Source organism: Prorops nasuta, unplaced genomic scaffold, assembly GCF_024137725.1.
Source record: "Prorops nasuta isolate Cenicafe-Biocafe unplaced genomic scaffold, Cenicafe_Pnas_1.2 PNAS00003, whole genome shotgun sequence".
In the NCBI taxonomy this organism is placed as follows: Eukaryota; Metazoa; Arthropoda; class Insecta; order Hymenoptera; family Bethylidae; genus Prorops; species Prorops nasuta.
Window position 1 is genome coordinate 11,818,422 of NW_027116800.1, and position 18,708 is coordinate 11,837,129.

General features: G+C 37.9%; 2 protein-coding genes across 9 annotated transcripts; one reads left to right on the forward strand and one right to left on the reverse strand.

Moving 5' to 3' along the window:
• Window positions 1-264: 264 nt before the first annotated feature.
• On the reverse strand, window positions 265-12,572 carry LOC136785748 (frizzled-9-like). 2 transcript variants are annotated; one of them, XM_066746998.1, is made up of 9 exons: window positions 12,434-12,572; window positions 12,199-12,339; window positions 11,186-11,325; window positions 8,400-9,753; window positions 2,361-2,580; window positions 2,106-2,275; window positions 1,722-2,006; window positions 1,454-1,658; window positions 265-1,385 (listed from the first exon to the last, which is right to left on the reverse strand). In XM_066746998.1, exons 4-9 carry the CDS (start codon window positions 8,595-8,597, stop codon window positions 796-798), a joined length of 1,668 nt encoding a protein of 555 aa, XP_066603095.1. In that variant the 5' UTR covers window positions 8,598-9,753; window positions 11,186-11,325; window positions 12,199-12,339; window positions 12,434-12,572; the 3' UTR covers window positions 265-795. The 2 variants fall into 2 exon arrangements, with proteins under 2 accessions (XP_066603095.1, XP_066603096.1); XM_066746999.1 differs by lacking the exon at window positions 8,400-9,753.
• An 816-nt stretch (window positions 12,573-13,388) lies between these two features.
• On the forward strand, window positions 13,389-18,335 carry LOC136785745 (recQ-mediated genome instability protein 1-like). Of its 7 annotated transcripts, XM_066746992.1 has the most exons (9): window positions 13,389-13,526; window positions 14,309-14,365; window positions 15,263-15,331; window positions 16,169-16,312; window positions 16,372-16,575; window positions 16,645-17,466; window positions 17,535-17,861; window positions 17,929-18,024; window positions 18,093-18,335. In XM_066746992.1, the coding sequence occupies exons 3-9, from the start codon at window positions 15,314-15,316 to the stop codon at window positions 18,255-18,257; spliced, it is 1,776 nt and encodes a 591-aa protein (XP_066603089.1). In that variant the 5' UTR covers window positions 13,389-13,526; window positions 14,309-14,365; window positions 15,263-15,313; the 3' UTR covers window positions 18,258-18,335. The 7 variants fall into 7 exon arrangements, with proteins under 7 accessions (XP_066603089.1, XP_066603090.1, XP_066603092.1 ...); XM_066746993.1 differs by lacking the exons at window positions 13,389-13,526; window positions 14,309-14,365 and adding an exon at window positions 15,005-15,127; XM_066746995.1 differs by lacking the exons at window positions 13,389-13,526; window positions 14,309-14,365 and adding an exon at window positions 15,011-15,094.
• Window positions 18,336-18,708: the final 373 nt, after the last annotated feature.

Here is an 18,708-nt window from a genome sequence, read left to right on the forward strand (position 1 = left end):
AAAGATTCTATATTCCTTGGCATCGTAAAGTTATCAAATTAAAAATTAATTTATATTTTCTACGTCCTGTATTAATTTCATTTTGATTTTGAGTCTCAGATAAAAATCGAGGAAAGTAATCACTGCTCTATTTAGTTTTAGAAAATCTATAAGGTCTATTTTGCACGGATAGTCTATTGAAGTTTTAATAGTCGAAATTAAATTGAACGCTGGAAGGAGAATGATAAAAAAAACAGTTTTATATCAATAAAAAAGTTATCCTTTTCATTAAAATTATAGTTTATTTTTCACGTAAGAACTAACTGTACAGTATTTACAGATAATTTACAATGTAAAATATATATTCAACTTTTTGTTTTAGAAATTAAAAATACTATATACATCTTGCAGTCGTCAAGGGTCGAAGATCAAAAAAATATTTAAGTTTGGAAAGACCCACTTTGTGAGATCCCTTTAAAGCTTTCAGCTTTTCACTGGTATAGATTATTGAATGAAATATATTAACCTTGTTTAGTTTTATCAGACTTAAAATCTTTAGCACATTTTTTTAGCCAGCTTGCAATTGTTAAAAATTGATGATAAAAGGAGATCCAGGTTGTGATGGATAAATCTTGCAAATTAAATTTGGCAGAAAGTATTACAAAACTATAGTCCAGAGCTACCAGAATTTTTTTTCTGAGCTTTACAGAGGACTAGTGGATTATACGCGTGTGGCCTCCAAATATTGACAAGGCGTAGAGCAACGTAAAAATGGCCAATCCATTCACTGGTATAGATTTGTAGGTAAAAAAGTAATTAAGCTAGATTGGCCATGTCGGGCTTAAAGCCTTGAAACATATGCTGTACAATTGGCCGACCAGATTGAAGAGGCCTGGAGGGTTTGCTGGGTGCTGAGAGCAATTTGCTCCAAGCCCTACAGGTTTTGCCGGACCAGACCCACATTCCTGAGGTGACACCGACCACTAGTGACAGAAACAATCTTAGCAAGGCCACTTCGAGACCGGCCGCCCTGTAAACGGGGCCTGGTACACAATTTTGCGAAGCTCTACAATCCAGTGCTGCTAAAAGAGCTAAAGTTCTCCATCGGGGTCTAACGGAGGACTCGTGGATAACACACGCGAGACCTCCTAGTGCTGGTAAAGCGTATAGCAACGCAAAAATGCCCAGTCTTGTCATCAGCCTTTCAAGTTTTGTAGCACTGCGTCCTGCAGATCGAACTGCACGTCGAACACGAACCAAGGCAGCCCCTGCGAAGCTCCCGAAAATACAGCCTAGCAAAAGCAAAGTGGCGTGAGGCAAAACTTCTAACCATAGAGCTGATTCGTCAGAAATTTGACAAAGTCCTGTCAGTTCGTCCGCTACTATGTTCCTCGAGATTAAACTTCCTGAAAGACCAATTCATTTTTGGCGAACCATTTTTTTATATCATTTGATTGAATTTATAATTTCTTACCTCCTGTGATCAAAATAGGCAAGCCCCAGGCAGTGGCATGCAAGTAAGGAGCAATATTGTGCAAGGCCTCACTGCTCCATTCATTTCGGGCACTCAAAAGCCAGCATCCACACAACACAGCCCACCAGGTACTGCTGCACAATCCCAAATAATGCCTGGTTAGCCACCATATAGTACAAGGAATGCTTCTCAACCCATCGTGAACCTGGATTGATAAAATTTAATTATTAAAAACATATATAATTGATCAACTAATTTGTAAACCTACCGGAACGTAGCTGGGTCCGTCAGTTTGACTGGCACACCCTAAATTTTCAGGTCCAGCGGCTCCCCTAACGATGTATGTTACCGATAGAAGATTGTAGCAAAGGGCAAGAAAAACGATGGGCCTTTCCGGGTACCGGAATCGTGACGGCTCCACCCAGAAGGTAAGTAAGGTGAAGAGGGTCGATAAAAAACATAGCCAGGCCCAACCGGTCATCCATCTTTCTGCAAACCTCTTGTCTTCTGCTCGATAATAAGCATCAGTGCCACAACGTGGGGCGCAAGTAACCTGCAGAATTAAATTTTTAATTATTTTTCTGGAATTAAATGAATAAAAACTAGTTTCACGTTTCAGAAGTATGGGCCACAATTTATACAAATAAATTACCGTAGCCATGTTCGGTATCTGTACAAAATGCGGTGGACACTGATGATGTTCTTTCGTTTGACTCGAAATACTTTGCGATTGCTCTTGTGTAGGCCACGTTTGCTGCAGCGGAGGAACGGCAGGGACATCTGGTAGCGTTTCGTCTGGTGGTTGAACGCACAAGGTATTTCCTGTGGAAAAGAAAAATTATTATCTTCATAATAACTTATAATACAAGAAAGAAACAAATTTCTATATTATCGATAGAGAACATACCGCGATCGAGAAATCTGTCGCAATCGAGAAGATGGGGCCATGGTAGAGTCAGACTGGTCAATGCAGGTTCGCAGTCCTTTCTGACCGAGAGGCAAAGGGATTTGCAAGCTGGAATTTGCATGGCCACGTGTTCCGAGCATACTGGAGCAAATACCGAGCACAGAAACAACCTCAGGTGCTTCGAGCAATTATAATGCACCAGTGGCATGAAAGTCGCAAGCTGAAACAAAAATACGAATAATATTATTATATAATCTATCTGAATAAAAATTTCATTTATTTTGAAGAAACATATCCATGAGAAAAGATGTTTCTAAGGGTGAAATTATGTATGATCATAGTAATGATTATTTCCAATGCGACATCCATGACTAAAAATCAGATATTCGCTGTAGATGGGATTACGGAGTGAATAAGCAAAAAGAAGTAGACAAAGACGAAGAAGAAAAAGAAGAAGTGGCGAGAGCATGGATGAAGAATAAGAGGGTAATGCACCTAACGGGGCGGAGGAGAGTGTTCCATGAGATATAACGAGCGGTGGGCATCAGGGGTAATTATCCCGCCCATTCTTCCCGCCTGTATTCCAATGTGCCCTCGTCGGATCCCTTCTAGATTCGCCCATTATGCCTTAGTCCCTTCCCCCACCCTCGCTTCCAAATTATAGCCCCATGAAATTACGTGGTAACCCGTAACGTTGGGCCTCCCCCCTCTTTAGGCCTTCGGGCTCAGAGTCCCTCGGCTTCTCCACTTTTCATCTCACAAAGGCCACTCTGGACCACTCTTGCCAACGGATTCGCCCACCAAATGTACTCTCTGACGGCTAATTTTCTCTTTTTCCAGATTTTGTGCCGCGTGGCTGATGAGCGCTGTCGATCCTGTATCTACTGGGTAGGCCCCAGTTGCCGATTCTTCACGCGTGGCGGCGCTAATGTGACTTGCAGTAATTCTCCTGTTGATGCCGAGATAAAGCGTAAAGCTCTCTTCCTCCTTCCTCCTTTTTTTATACTGACGATGACTCTTCAATACTTGGACAAAACGTGTTTTTCAAAATCCTCAGCCCCGCACATGACTCGCGGGTGAGTAAATGTTTATCTCATCGTTTGCACTTGGAAAATGACTGATTCGAGAGTAATAATTTTATCCCTTGGTAGATCCAGCAAAATGAAAACAAATATAGCGAGCATAAATAAGATTCATACAGGTAACTAGAGGGTAAACAGAAGTGCAATCGTTCTTCGTGCATGATTTTGACGTATGTTGGAATTCTAAAAGGCTTCCATGAAGAGACTGAAATGTGTTTTAAGACGCTGATGTGAATATCGAGAGATTTGATTGTTTCGAACGAGAAGAGAGGGAAACTCGTGGCTGTCGAGGAATAAAAAACAATGGAAGAATCGAGTTCCCCGAGGACACGGGAAGACGAATAGGATCGGTGAGCTGAGTGATGCGTGTCCCTTGAAGGGAATGAAAGGTAGGGAAGGCGGGGGACATAAAGGGGCACGCGGGACAGAAATCGACTCGGACCGGTTTCTTAGGGTCGGTTCCTTCATTATTTTGCGTTTTTTCACCAGCAATGGCCAGCGCGACTGGCGGGGGCCGCATTTCAAAGCGGCTTGACGGACAATCGCTCGAAAACAGTCCGCGCTACCTAACCTCCGCTACTCCTCCTTCCATTTCTTTCCTCCGCCTTTTCTTTCTCCTCCGCTTCTTCTTCAGCTTCCCTTTCATTGCAGACATCGCGAGATTCGTCAGACTTTCCAGGATTCGAGCAAAAACCTCGTTATACTTTGTAGGAATTTTTGCTTCTACCAAATAAATGGCTTCCGATTCTCCACGATCATCAAAGGAATCTCGGCAAAATTAACGAAATGATTGTGAAAAAAAGCAACGACTGAAAGAGCCTTAATCTAAATTGAAATTGTATTTCGTTGGATGAGGTTTTTAGTTTTTTAATTGCTGGACGATAGGCCGGCCATTTTTCACAGGAATTTCAGGCCTCGAGCCCGGGACTTATCGGCGAATAAATTTCATTTTCTCGAGATACAGTGAAGATGATGCAGTTGGAGGGAGAGTCCATTAGGCACGCTTATCTCGCGCGAACACGAAAACCGCATTAAGACGATCGACTATCGATATTTCTCAACAGTGATTCTCAACCGTCTATTCGAGCAATAACAGCAATTCTACACGCAGTATCACGTAAATAAATATGTTTCAACAATAATCCATAGGATATCGGGGTATAGCTCGTGCCGATAATGATGAAATGGGGTAGGGGGGGGGGGGGTGGGATATTAGGAGTTTTTGGGTTCCTGGTAATTTGTAAGTTTCCGGGAACTCAGGATAGTTTGGAGAAGGGAGGGGGAGAAGGTGTAATTGAGAATGGCGCCTTCTCCGGATCGAGTCAGAAGGTGAAACTGGGCGAAACGTGTTCGAGCCGCAAGCTAATCCCTCTGTAATTGTCCTGGCTCGACTGCCAGCCGGATGTGGTCGTGCCCCAGGATAACTATTATCCTTCGGCTAGCTCCGCAGATGCTTTTTTGCTTCATTGAACAACATCTCTCCAACAAAGAGAAAAATCTGCACTATATATTAATAAAATCGGCCGATCCACCTCGTAATCCGAATCAAACGATTTACTCGTATTGCTGTTGGATCTCTTTGATCTCAAGATGGGATCTGAGATTGTCAGTGGATGATCTATGATCTGTCACTGATCTATGCCCGATTCGGGATCGTGAAAAGTTGATACAATTTTTGACCTTGAAGCAGAGGATATCCTAAGCTAGATGGACACGTGCACTGCTGGAGGTGGGGATAGACCGGTAGGAGTCGATTAAAGCCGATGCCAGCCCCGAGGAAGACGCTGAAGGGCCGAACGTACGCAAGACAGGTACTCGTTGAAGCACGTAGGCTTCCTCAGCTTCTTCGGCTGGCATGAAGGGGTCGGCAAGAAGTCGACGTTGCTGGATTCTTTGACTTCTCACGTTACCCGCTCGCCATGTTCCCACGGGACACCTTTGGACGTCTGTCTCATCCTCGGGAAACCAAGGTCACTCACTTAGAGTCCATCAAGTTGCTGAAGAGTCGGCGAAAAAACTTTTCATCCAATTAAGTCGCCAGTTTATCAAGATTCCAGCTCAGTTATGGTATGAAACGATTGGTTAAATTTAGAATTATTATTCGTAAAAACTTTATTTATTGCAATGCTTGCTCATTGTAATTTGTAATTGTTTCTAGGTAGAACCAGTTTGATGAGTTTGAAGAGGTAAAAAAATGGGGGGTATGATTTTTAGGATGAAGTATCTTCAGTGTGACGAAAGAAGTTAAAATCCGTAGACTAAATATTCTCGCTCGGAAACAGCTGGAATATTTCAGCAGAGTGCTCGTAGCCGCTTCTTCTACTCTGGGTTGGGAGAGGAACGTTAAGAAAGCCGTCTCTTTGTCGGCTCGTTCCTCCCCTCCATTACCCCGCAACTCCCTTTCCCCCTGTACTCGCTGAACGGAGAAAGAGAGAGAAAAGTCAAAGGAAGAGGGAAGATATTATTCCGCACGATACAAGACGACGACAAGTTTCCTGGAAGCTTAAAGGATTTTAATAAAATATTTTTTATCATTATTTATATCAATGCAAAATATACGTCTCGGAGTGAAATATATTTAAGAATTATTAAGACTTTTATCAATTCTTCCAGGATCAGGGACTTTTTCCAAAAAATTTCTGTTTTCTATATGAACGCTGTTTTTAAATACAAATGTAAGCGCCTGATTTAATGATATTCACTTCTTGCGTGCATGGCAGGAGTATTTATAGCAATCGTATATTTATAAAGTGAATTAACCTGCTTTTGGCCTAAATATAAGAGCGGAATGTCGAGATCAAGAAGTGAATTTACGATGTTTTAATCTGTCGCAGCTGCTTAAACCGCGTGACTTTGAAGAGTGTGCAACTACGAGATAAAATCCATAAAGGAAAAGCGTGTGATCCAATAACGCCTTTGAAGATGAACGAGACTAAAGTTTTGGGAAAGACTCGAATTTCCGAGCTCGTTAAGATAAATATAGAGTGCATAAGTGGCTAGACACTCCAACGATAAATAAATCAATGTAGTTTAGTCCACCTTAGGGACGTACAACTACAGATACTCAAATACATTGATTTCACGAATCCAATACACTGGAGAATTTTTTAGGAGAAAGATTGATGGGAATAGAGGAAAACCAGTTGCTGTAATTAACGATCTATTTTTAATTTAAATCGTCTAAGTGTAATTGAATGAGGATAGTGTTATATCATACGTAAAGTGTGAGTTTCCTGCTAATTAATCGGTGAATTACACAAACACAGGCTTATTACCAGTTTACCTATGTATATATATATATATATATATATATAACATATAAAGATTTGTACATTGTATTTCTATTTCTTTTATTGCAGGGGAGCACGGAACAAAAGTTATATTATTTCAAAATTAACGTAAAACAATACTAACAACAGTGGTTCAATTATAATCCTGCGAATTTACTGGAAGATTTAGTTGTAAACCGTCGCAGGATCCTGGAGGGGATTTCATACGAAAAATAGTTATGGAGGGGGGCAATGATGGCATCATGGCCGCATGAATGCTCGCTGTTAACGCTTATCGTTGGCCTTATCACGAGAATGATTTACAGAGACGCGGCTTGCTTTGATCTTATCGACAGGACTATAAACCTGCTGCGGCTGAATTCCTGTCGAGCCCAGATATCTGCCAGGCCGCCTCTTTCTCAAACAGATTCGTTAATCCAGACGATTACGACTTTTCCGACTATAGCTAGAAATATCCCTCGATAGACTTTGGTGGCTCCAGCCATTTACAAGAGACCTTTCTACAATCTCATTAAATCTTAAGAATCATACCATAGCTCTCCAGTTATTTCATATGTTCAATTAATTTCTTTTTCTCTCTGTTTATGTTTTTTTTATTCATCTCTGGTTTCCGTTTATCGGCATAGCTCGATAGGTTTCACTTTTATAATCCCTTCGTGGATGAGGAGAAAATTTGTAGCAGCAATTTATCGCGTTAATTAAGACCGCTAATTAAAAGCCGAATTAACGTTGTGCTCGAGTTTTTGTTTTCCTATTAAAGATTGTGTTTGGTCTCTTTTTGCTTATTTAGATGGGATCGAGGGTTCATTCATCGAGAAGATGACGAGAAATACACGTGTTTCTCGAAGACCCCCGTGGCGAGGAGCCACTGGGGAGGGGGAGGGGCATTGGCCAACTTGATTGTGTTCGTAAAATCTGATGAAAATGCGTTTTATCACCAGCAAATCTCACGATTCATCCATTTTAATGCCCCTAATTTTATTATAATTTTTGGCTTTCTCCGTAAGATTCGTTTGGTTCTGCAATTAGCTTGCTAAAAGTCCGCTGACGTAAAAATTAATCGATTTATTCGAGAAATGGTCCTTAACCTTACAAGACGAGCTAAATTTCCGGTTTTAAAATTCTTCGCCTTCTGTATTTCATTCGTGGCTGTAATTACGTTTGTTTCTCGGGTCGAGCATGCATAACTCGCTGAGGAATGTGGTAGCAATAAAAATTACTATCAGCCTTTTAGGTTGGAAAAAACTCGCAGGCCATTAGTGCTGCGGAAATTACAAATGGCGGTTTTTAAGGTAGAGCAAAAAAAATGGAACTTTTAAGCTGGCATAAATTTTAGTTGAATTTATTTTAGGTGAAGGGATCGGCAGGATTTGGTCAAATCCGATTAGTTTTCGGCGCGGATGTTAGTAAATCATTTTGAGACCCAGTTTTACGATCGGTCGTAATTCCTGCCTGCGTAAAGCCACAAACTCTTGACCCGATAATAAGTTTCTGTGGGTACATGTGTAAGACGGGAGTAAAATGAGCCTTGTCTATTGTAGCCGTGCAAATTAAGTACGTTATTAGTCTAATTAATTTTTTTTTCGAGCTTCCAATTGTCGTTAATTTAAATTCAATCACGTTCTACTGAAAGGAAAATGTAATTAGCTTTTTATGAGCTTAATTACCGTTCTCTCCGCCTGGTGCTGGTCCTCGTGCCCCATAAAATTTGGCATTGCTGTAAGATTGTATCGCAATCCCCTGCAGAAGGAAACACTGAGTCTCTCGCATTTGACGTTTTGCCCAGAATTCCCTGCATGATGAATTCCCCAGCCTTGTACCAGACATGTTGCAGCAGATAAAACGATAATCGTTTGAGCAAACATTTTTACGACTTGCAGCACAACGGACCTTCCCAATTTCTCACCGAAAACAACACTTAAATTTCGTATCCATTGTCTTTCGAGTCTTCTTTAATTTAATTAATACTTTATGTAAAACAAAACTTTTAGATATTTTCCATTCCTTTGATCAATCTTTTGACAATTTCTTTTGGTTTCACATTCTGACTTGTATTTGTAAATTCATTTGATTATTAGTCCACGGTCTTTTAGTAAATACGAATAACGAAGACCGACTTTTTACATGGATGCAAGTTTCTTGAACAGCACGTCCAAGCGGATCGGCTGACCGGACTGAACTGGCAATTCAGAATTTCAGTATATTCAGTTTCACAGTCAGCGCCCAGCGGTTGGCCGATGGATCGGAGAGTGGAGAGGTGCACAACAAACTTTCGTTCGAACTCGGGTGCGCTCGGCCGTTCCCGGCCTCGCTCTTGTTTTCCCCCCTATTTCTTCTCCTCCTGGACCCTATTATTTTGGGCCTGCCAAGGATATAGCGGGGTAATTTTCAAGTCGTAATTATAAACAAAGACCACGACAAGCGAATCTCTGTTAGAAAAAATTTTCCCTGGAACTCTATCTTGATTCTCGATCCTTATCTACACATCTGAGCTATGTTTACATAGTATCGTATTTTTTTCAACTATTCTCCTTCACCTCCGGATTGCTACCAAAGCATTGATAACGACACAATAGTTTTATCAGCCAATTCTTGATTGTTATCGTGGGAATAATGCTGACAGAAACGGGTTTTCTTTTTTTTAGAAGGTTCCTTCTATTTATAGGGCCAGATGTGTGTTGCAATTTCGAAACGGACAAATTTTGAACATCTGCTGTTTTCCAGACATTATCAATTTCACATTTATTAAGTTAACGTCGTAATGATCGAACTTTTCTCATTGTGAATCCTACGTAGAATAAAGTTAACGCATTTTGATTACCCAGCTGGTGTTCATTGGATCGGGTTGCCTTACATTAGCCAAACCCTTTTACCCAGTATCGTCGACCCCTTTTCCATTGGTCCTTGAATATCGTGGGTAGCAACCCTTTTGTCATGTTTTCTCTGCCAACATGCATTCAAAGACCAAATAGCTTCTAATAAAATCTATCAAGTTTGGATACGACCTTGGATCGTTTTTCCCTGCAATAAAACTTTTAGTCAAACCCAAGCTGTATAGATGAAATTAAAAAAATAAATATAAGATTACTTAATACTTATTTGGAGAATAAACTGTAAATGAATAAAGTTTGTATATAGGTGATAAGACAGCGAGAATAGCAAGGAAAGTTGGTATTTGGATGTCTTGAAAGACACAGTGGATGCCGGTAGGCACGAACGGCACAAAACGCATAATTAGCACTTTTGCGTTTGAGGGAAAATGAGACGGGGCCTTCAAAGGAGGCACAGGGCCCAACCTGCCATGCCGGTTTCTTTATTTTCTTTATTCACCGGGCTGCGGGGAGTTTCTGTCGTCGCTTGGAGTCCGTTCTCGGTCCGATGGGCGTAACGGATCCCCAAAAAGATCTCGAGAAGGCCCAAGGAAAAACCCGAAATTGTGTTAACACGCATAATGGTCGACTGTAACAATTCAAAATCCAAGCTAGCTCTCCCTAGAATTTTGACCAGGCGTCCAATATTTAGGTCGACGGCCAAGAAATTCCAGCATCCAAACCATCTTTTACGCAAACTAATTTTTTTCAATCGAGATACACCATTTGCCTTTTTCTGGAACTCCGAAACTCATTTAAAAATTCATTAATACACATTGAGATATAAAAAATTCCGTTACTTGGCGGTTTTTTTATAGTTCAAGGATTACGTCGAAATACTGCAGGAATAGCACTGTAGCGAAATGCGTATCGAAATCAGATCCTCGGGGATTAGTTGCGAAAGCTCAAAATGGCCACGCCCCCTGCTAGGTGAATCCTAGAAGGATACTTTTCAACCAAGACACGGATGTTAAGAGTGGATAACGCGAAGCGACGAGGTGTGAAGAAGAGACGGCGGTCGGCGCGGCGCATCATTCGGGCCCATTGGCCGTTGCTCACCGAACTTCTTTCTCGTCCCTTCCAATCTTTTACGGTCCCAAGATCGTAGCTTCACGCTGCATCAAAGTCTAATAAATTACAAACACTTTTTTCACTCTCACAAAATTTTATAACTGTCCCTTCCACCATCCAACACCATTTGTTTCAGAAAACTTTTTCGCTTTTCAGCGAGCACACAGTCAGTATTTAGGTTATGATTGATACGAAGGAAGAGTAGCAGAATTTTTTACGCAGCCAGCCTGGGATATTCGAATATTCCGAATTGAGCAAGCCTGCTCTTTCTTCTTCGCTGTACTCATTAACCAAGCTTCGCTGAGCAGAAAAACCAGAATCATTCCACTGTACGCCAAATTTGTGCCTTAATACCGACAGGGAAAAAATGGCGGTGCCCATACAGCGCCCAAGGTAGGAAAAAATTATGATGACGAACAATCCTTGCTCTTCTTTCGTGCGGGATGTAATTGCGAAAAGTTTTTATAAGCGGTTAGCCTGTGATATTTTTATAAATTTGAAAGTCTACCGGCCTCCTGCTCATGCAATTAGTTCCAGATTCCGATCCGCAGGAATTTCCTTTGATGCGTGGAAGACCAAGATTTCATCCGTTCCGTACCGTCAGGTAGCTGCCTGCTGCAGTCCTTCTTTAGTTCGCGTTCCAAAAATCAACCTGAAACAATAATTCATAAACTCATCCGTTAGATGGATGCGCGCTTTATGCAAGTCTTGATAAATTTTTGATTCACATTACCAGCATAAACTAATAAAATCCTTTAATATTACGTAATATCCATGCAGAGAAGAGAAAAGAAACCTAATTCCGATAGATCGTCATTTCTATAATTACGAAGACACGGGAAAATGGCGGCAGTGGAAAATTATGATTAGAATCTGATGGTTTTAAGAGCTATCAAATAGAGAGGCTGGTTTTGCGAATGAAAATTGCAAGATTGGCAAGGGAAGAGGGGGGAATCCCCTGCCTCGTTCGGTGCTCCGGTTGGCCGCGCGGCACATGCGCGGCTAATTACAGTCCCCTTTGAGAATTCGCCGACACTAACCTAACCGGCCCTCCTTCTTCCTCTCCGTCGTCGTAACAGCTGCAGCTGCACTTGGAGCGTAAAGATTGAACCCGTCGCGATAGGCTCGACCAGCTCGAGTAACGCGAAATGTTACTTCCTCTCTTAATTATTAATTTTCTAGATAAAAAAACTCGGCAAAAACTTTCAAGCAAATATTTACGATTTCAGGAGAGATCAAAAAGCATCTACGTAGCTAATACAGAAGTTGCGACGTTTTGAGAATACGAAGTTTTGATTAACCTAACCTCTCAAATCTGCCGAACATAACCTAACAAAACTTGCAGTAATGATGATTTTGTCGGTTTGATCGAACAGGTGAATGGACGTGTTTCGTGACTTGTGATTTAAAGGAGAGGGTAAGGGGGGGGGGGGACAATTCATTAAAATTGCCGAAGGCGGCGAACGATTGCTTATAGCCTGTACTTGAAGCCACGCATTAAATTCACGTTATTACAGGTTATTACCGAGTAATGAGAGGCCCCCTCGCGCCATTTACGTATCTGCTAACCCTCTCGGACTCGGAATAATCCCATCCTCCCCACCTCCCCCTTCCTTTCTTCAATGGAATATATCCTTGGACGAGAATCCTTTCCCCTTGACTGCGTCTAAAAATAAATAATAAAAGTAGCCAACAATATGAAAGTGTTATTATGGTTTAATATTCTTACAACATTTTTACTGTTTTAGGTTAGTACGTACTTTTATCGCACCAAATTGGAGCACTCTACAATTTTTACCAATAAATTTTCAACAGCAGCTTGTTATGGCTCTCACTAGACAAATCTCAGCCATGATTCGAAGGTATGGAGACTCCAAAAACTTGTTCTCGTTTTTCGCGAGCAGAGGGAACAGGATTTTCGAGCGACAGACGCAGAAAAACTTGGAGATTCACGAGCGCTCGTCCCAAACCCCGAGCACTTTTTATTTCTCACGAATTCGCGGTTCGATTGTTCCTGTGAGAAGCTCCCATCAGTAGCCATCAGTTTCGTCAATTAAACGAAATGAATGGCAGAGTTGAAGAGAACGGTTGTCCATCTTTTTGCACATTCAAAGGTAATATAAACAAAAAATTTAGCCTTATTTTTACTGATACATTTGTTGCATATCCATGTATATAATACTTAATATGAATGCAGAAAGTTGGGTGTAGTAGACCTATAGCCAGTCATCTTCTTGAGAGCTTGGACCCTTCGAGTCCCGTACTCCTCCCAAGCTCCGGTAATGATGGGTCTGGGCCTCACGTATCTCGGAGGTGTGACCTTCCATCCTTGCGGTGCGATTTTATACTAAACTCCAGCGGCGATTCGCGATCAGCCTTGCGTGCTTGCACGCGTTTAAAATTCGATGAGCTCGTGATCCTTGTGATGGCAATCCCTTCTTTCTTGATGCAAAAACAGTTTACCTCCTGATCTTCCTTGTGAATTTAAAAAATGCCACATTTTTGTCAAATTCCATTCTACCTTCCCAACGTTCAACTTTACCGTTAATGTAACACTCGGAAGAATTGGCGAGCTGATTATGAATTATAAAGTTGGTTATCAAAATTAATTTACTTTTCTGCAATATATGTTATAACTGAATCCATAATTGGGAATTTTCAGATTATATTTACCTGTGATATGTGATTTTTGTGACGTGGTATCCATCCTCTTTGCGACAGCGCGATACAGCGGTGCGCTAATAAAACGCAGCTGAGCAAGAAGCAATAAATCTCTGACGTGCCAGCGATTCTCCATAGTCTGATGGTCCTCACAGTGGAGAGTTACCATAATAACGTATATTCTCTTCAAAGGTGTGTTCATGTCTTACGGTAAATAATAAATAAAATCATATTATTTTAGTCTCCTATGAAATAATTCCATTTCAAATTTATCTTTAAGGTGATAAGTCCTAATTCAAAAAGCTTATAAAATATAATAATTTAACCGTGTAAATATTGCTAATGGCAAGGAAAATATTGTATACGAAACTTAGCTTCATCATTGTAATTTAAATTATCGTCACACTGAGAAAAATAATCATTTGATTTAAATAACTGTTTATTTGAATAGCCACAAATAAATATTTACTTGATATCGATAAAATTTAATGTAATGAATTAATATTAATTTAATTCGAGTAATTTTTGTTTCATTAAATCAATCATTTAGTAAAAATCAGTAAATATTTATTTTCGACTATTCAAATACAGATTTATTTGAATTAAAGAATTTTTTTCTTAGTGCACCGTGCACATTTTTTCTTATATTTTTATCCCATTCCCATAAAACGCAATTCGAGATATAATTTAACTCAGGGATGCGCACGGGATGCTCGTGCTACCGGAAGTACAATTAAAGTAACATTAGCGCCGCTCATTTTGCCACAACATTATTTTCCAGTAAAACATACCAGGAAATTTACTGTGACGTAATTACTATAAAAAAAGTGCGACATTGTTTAAGAATATTAAAGAAATGTATTATTTTTTAATTTATATATTTTTTTTAATTTATAAATTATTTGATTAGAGGTACATCTAATATAATTTGCGGTTAAGCGTATAGATATTCACATGAAGTATCGTCATTCCAGAGTCGAAGGTCATCAGGAAGTGAGAACGAGAGAAATTCAAAATACTCTTTTCTATACGTAAGAAAGAAATTCATTCCATTTAAATTACACTATTAAATTCTAAACTAAAATGAAAAATATATTTTTAATTATTTGTAGTGTCTGTAAAAAAATTTTTTTTAAACAAAATATGTTCGAATTTGTAATAATAATAGTTTTTTGTCAAAAAGCTGAAATAAAAGTTTTTTAGATTTTTTATTAAGAAGCTTTATAATAAAAACGCTACGAACTTATCTTACAATCAATACACGATTATCGTGTGAATTAGAACAGGATCGTTGTATATATGATTTAAATTCGTTATCGACTTGTAACTTAATAGACAAAACTCTGAAAAGCGTAAAATTTGGTTAGCAGTTCTTCAGAATTTCATTATTTATGCAATTATGCACAAGACACCTGATTTGGGAACATAAAACAGTCCGTAGAGAAAATTGTTTAACATTCAATGATAAAAATAGTTATTTTAATCGCGTATTATCTTATATTGATAAGAATCTGCTGTTACCAACTGAGGCTCAGCGATGACCGACAAGGGATAAAAACTGTTTCGATACTTTGATGATCAAGCTCGGGATTGCTGGTTTTACATGAGTCCAGGTTACAGCCAGTTACAAGCAACATTTTACTGCATTTTATTTTCTACATTTGTATACTAGAGCTAGGACTTAGAAATGGGTAGATTACGGTTAGGATGTTCAAACTCTTCCAATTTGATAATACGTTATATTCTCGACATAGAAGACAGTGAGTACTGCAACAGCATTAAGCTGTACCAAGGTAGAGGTCGCTAACTATCTAATTATGAAAACAAAGAGAGTAAACGATTTAAAAATCATAGTTGTAATAATTAGCCACAATTATTTATATATTTTTTAAACAAAAAGATCATATAATATTGTGTGAAATTTTCAGATCATCAGAGAATGAGGATGACGATTTGAATACTGAAGAAGATATTGAAAGATGGAAAATGAGAATACGGTAATGCGTTAAAAACTCACTTAACAGATCTTTAAGCAGACACTGCGAATAGTTAGCATTGCTAAGGGTCACTGTAATGTGAAGAAATTCAGGGCTAGAAACCTCAGAATTTGAAGAGAAAAAGGCAGTAATCGTTCTAGATAGACGGCTATTGCATGTATCAATGATAAATTATCACATAATTTATCTAATTTTTCTTCAGAGTGTATTCATTTCCAGCTCCCGAACATGGAAACTGCTTTTTTTTCTTCAAATCCTGAATTTCTTCACGTTACAGTGAACCTAACTAATAGAAGTATTAGAAGTGCGCAGCACAGTTCAATACTCAGCAATCGCTAACTAACGCAATTCAGCGCTGACTTGAAATGCTGCGATGGATGTTGGCAGTTGGATTGGTTAAGCGAGAAACAAGACGTCAACAGTAACCAGTAACGTGATTTATTACAAATTTTACCGCGAATTTTCACCAATCATTAATAAGGAATTTCCAAAAATATAATTCGTATCTATATATACGTATACATTTAAACCTGTCAATTTTTAATAATTTAAATTTTAATGAATATTTACAATTCATTGGAACAAATTGTTATATTTCGTGAGGAGGGACCTATGATTAGTAGTCTTAAATGATTTTTTTGTTTGATTAAATGAAATGAATAGTACATTACTCAAAAACATTAAAAATAGATTAAAAGCGGAATATTATTTGATGAACGATTCATGGCTCGCCGAATGTGTGGAGTATTATTTAAATAATGAGACTAATGTTCGTAGTTTCTGTATTAATCTAACCTAAAAATTCTGAAATTAATAATTTCAATGATACATTTTTAGGCCACAGACGATGAAATACTATTATTTGTGAAAACTCAATGGAGGCTTAACGATCTAAGAGAAACTAATAATGAACATGGATCTTTGCCAAAAAATTTAGCTCAACAAAAAATGATTATTTTACCAGGAGCATATATTTTACAGGTACGTTTTATTGAAATTTTTATACGAAGTAGAAAGTTAGAATTTCTTTGTCTTTTTAGGTAGATAAAATGTATGATATAGGAGCTCCAAAGTATAAACAATTGGAAAAAATAAGAAGTATATCAACTGCAAACATTGAAGTAACAGAAAGCGAAAATGCAAAGCCATGGGAACCTGTTAAGAAGAGAATGTATCAATTGTTTTTAACGGATGGTGTCCAAGATATTTTAGCAATAGAGTATAGTGAATTAAACTTCTCTACTGTAAATAAATACTTTGGAACTTATACAATTGTGATGGAACATAGTCCAAGATATCTGTTTTTTTTTTAGGTAACATTGTTACCTGGTTATAAACTATTAATAAAAGGACCGGTAAGATGCAGAAGGGGAGTAATTTTACTAGAACAAAAAAACTTCCAAGAAATAGGAGGAGAAGTTGAGAGTATGTTAGTAACAAATGCTGAAGAAAATGTTCTTGCTGCAGCTCTAAATCTTCCGTTAAATGAGGATCCATATAAACCTACACCAGAGAATAGCCAGTCTGTTCAAAATCACATACAGGATTACAATTCAATGGATGATGAGCTTGCAAGTAATCTGGAGTCATTAAACACTATTGAGGAAAACAGTTGTAAACAGACAACCACAAATCATATAAATAAAGAACGAAGTAGACCTACAAATGTTGCTGTTTCTAACCAGGAAAATGATTTATTGAATTTAGAAGACAATGTTTTAGAGATGATTGATTTAGATTTTAATGAGCCCATAACAGAGAAACCAAGTCATAATTCTAAGAATTTAAATGAGAAGAAATCAAATGAAATTTCTATTTCTAATTCCAATAGTTGGAATTATAATATAAATAAAATTAATTCAAGTCAAGCACATCATAATTCTACAAAGGGCACTAAATGTAATTTACAACAAGATATAGACAGCCCAATGCTAAGCCATGATTTTCCTGATGATGACTTTGACTTTAATGAATTTGAAATACAGTCAAATATTCAAACACCCCAGGCTTTCACATCCACTAAAATTAATACAGAGAATAAGAAAGAAAAACAAAATTATGGAAATTTACCATCAGCATCAGCAGTAACTATTAAAAAAACTGAAAATTCAATTAATGGATTTAAAAGATCTGCAGTATGTTATTAACAATTTAAATGATATTATTATTTTAAAAGTCGATTATAACGAAAAAATATTTTCAGCAATCAGTAGTGTCACCTCCACCATCATGTTCTACTTCGAAAATACGTTGCGTACAGACTACGCCGAAGATCAGTAAAAACCAACACAAGAAAACGCAAAATCGAAAGATTTCTGAATTCTTAGGAAAGAAGCCTGATCCTCCAATTCCAAAAATTTGTGACTTTATCTGTCATCTGGTAAAAGACCCAGTTATAAATGTTATAGTTAAGACGGTTAAAGGTAGAGTGATAAAACACGAAAATCTTGTAAAAAGATCTAATCTTTGGCATCTCGATGCAACCATTACCGATGAGACTGCAACTTTAGACATAATGTTTTCATCACAGGTAAATAGAAACATGAATCGTACTTTATAATTTGAGAAAAACAAGTAAACAACAAAACATTTTCTAGTTATTAGAAGAAATGCTTGGCTTCAGTGTGCAGGAATTCGCTGAAAAAAAGAAGCTGAAAAAAACTAATCCTAAAATAGATCAAGAACTGAGATTGGTGATTATTTCTTTTTATTAAAAGATTACACTATTCTAAAAATTAACCATTTATCGTTATATTTTTAGACTTTTCGAAATGTTGAGAAACAAATAAAAAATTTAGATGCGCTATTGAAACTGGAATTTTCGCCAAATACAAAGCCCAAACTTTTAACTATCAATCAATTGACGGAGTCAGACAAAAATATAATTACTAAAAGCTTGAAACTCTTAAAAGTGCAAAACAAGTAATAAATATTGTATAACGGTTTTTAATCGTAATGTGTTAATCTAAACAACATGTTTTAATAAATTTACTTTTAATAAGAACTTTATCAAACCAATGTTTTCCAGAATAGGCTTTTAGAATATGGGTTGTAGTAATGCATAAAAAAGTGGAACAGTTCTTTTAGTTTTATACACTTCAAAATTTCACGATTATTGGAAGGGGCGGTAAGATCTTAGTAATACAAACATTTATCTTACACATCATTTGTTAAAAAAACCAAGAGGTAAAGTTCTTTGAATGTATTTCTATTAAATTTTTCGTTTTAATTACACTTTTTACACTTTTGTTATTTTTGTTATTATCCGTTGTAAATGCTGACATCGTCAAAAGTGCATAAAGGGTAAAAAGTTTAGCTTCTTTTTGCTAAAACCAAGAGCTACAATAATTCTTAGCAGTGGTGATATTTTACAGCCT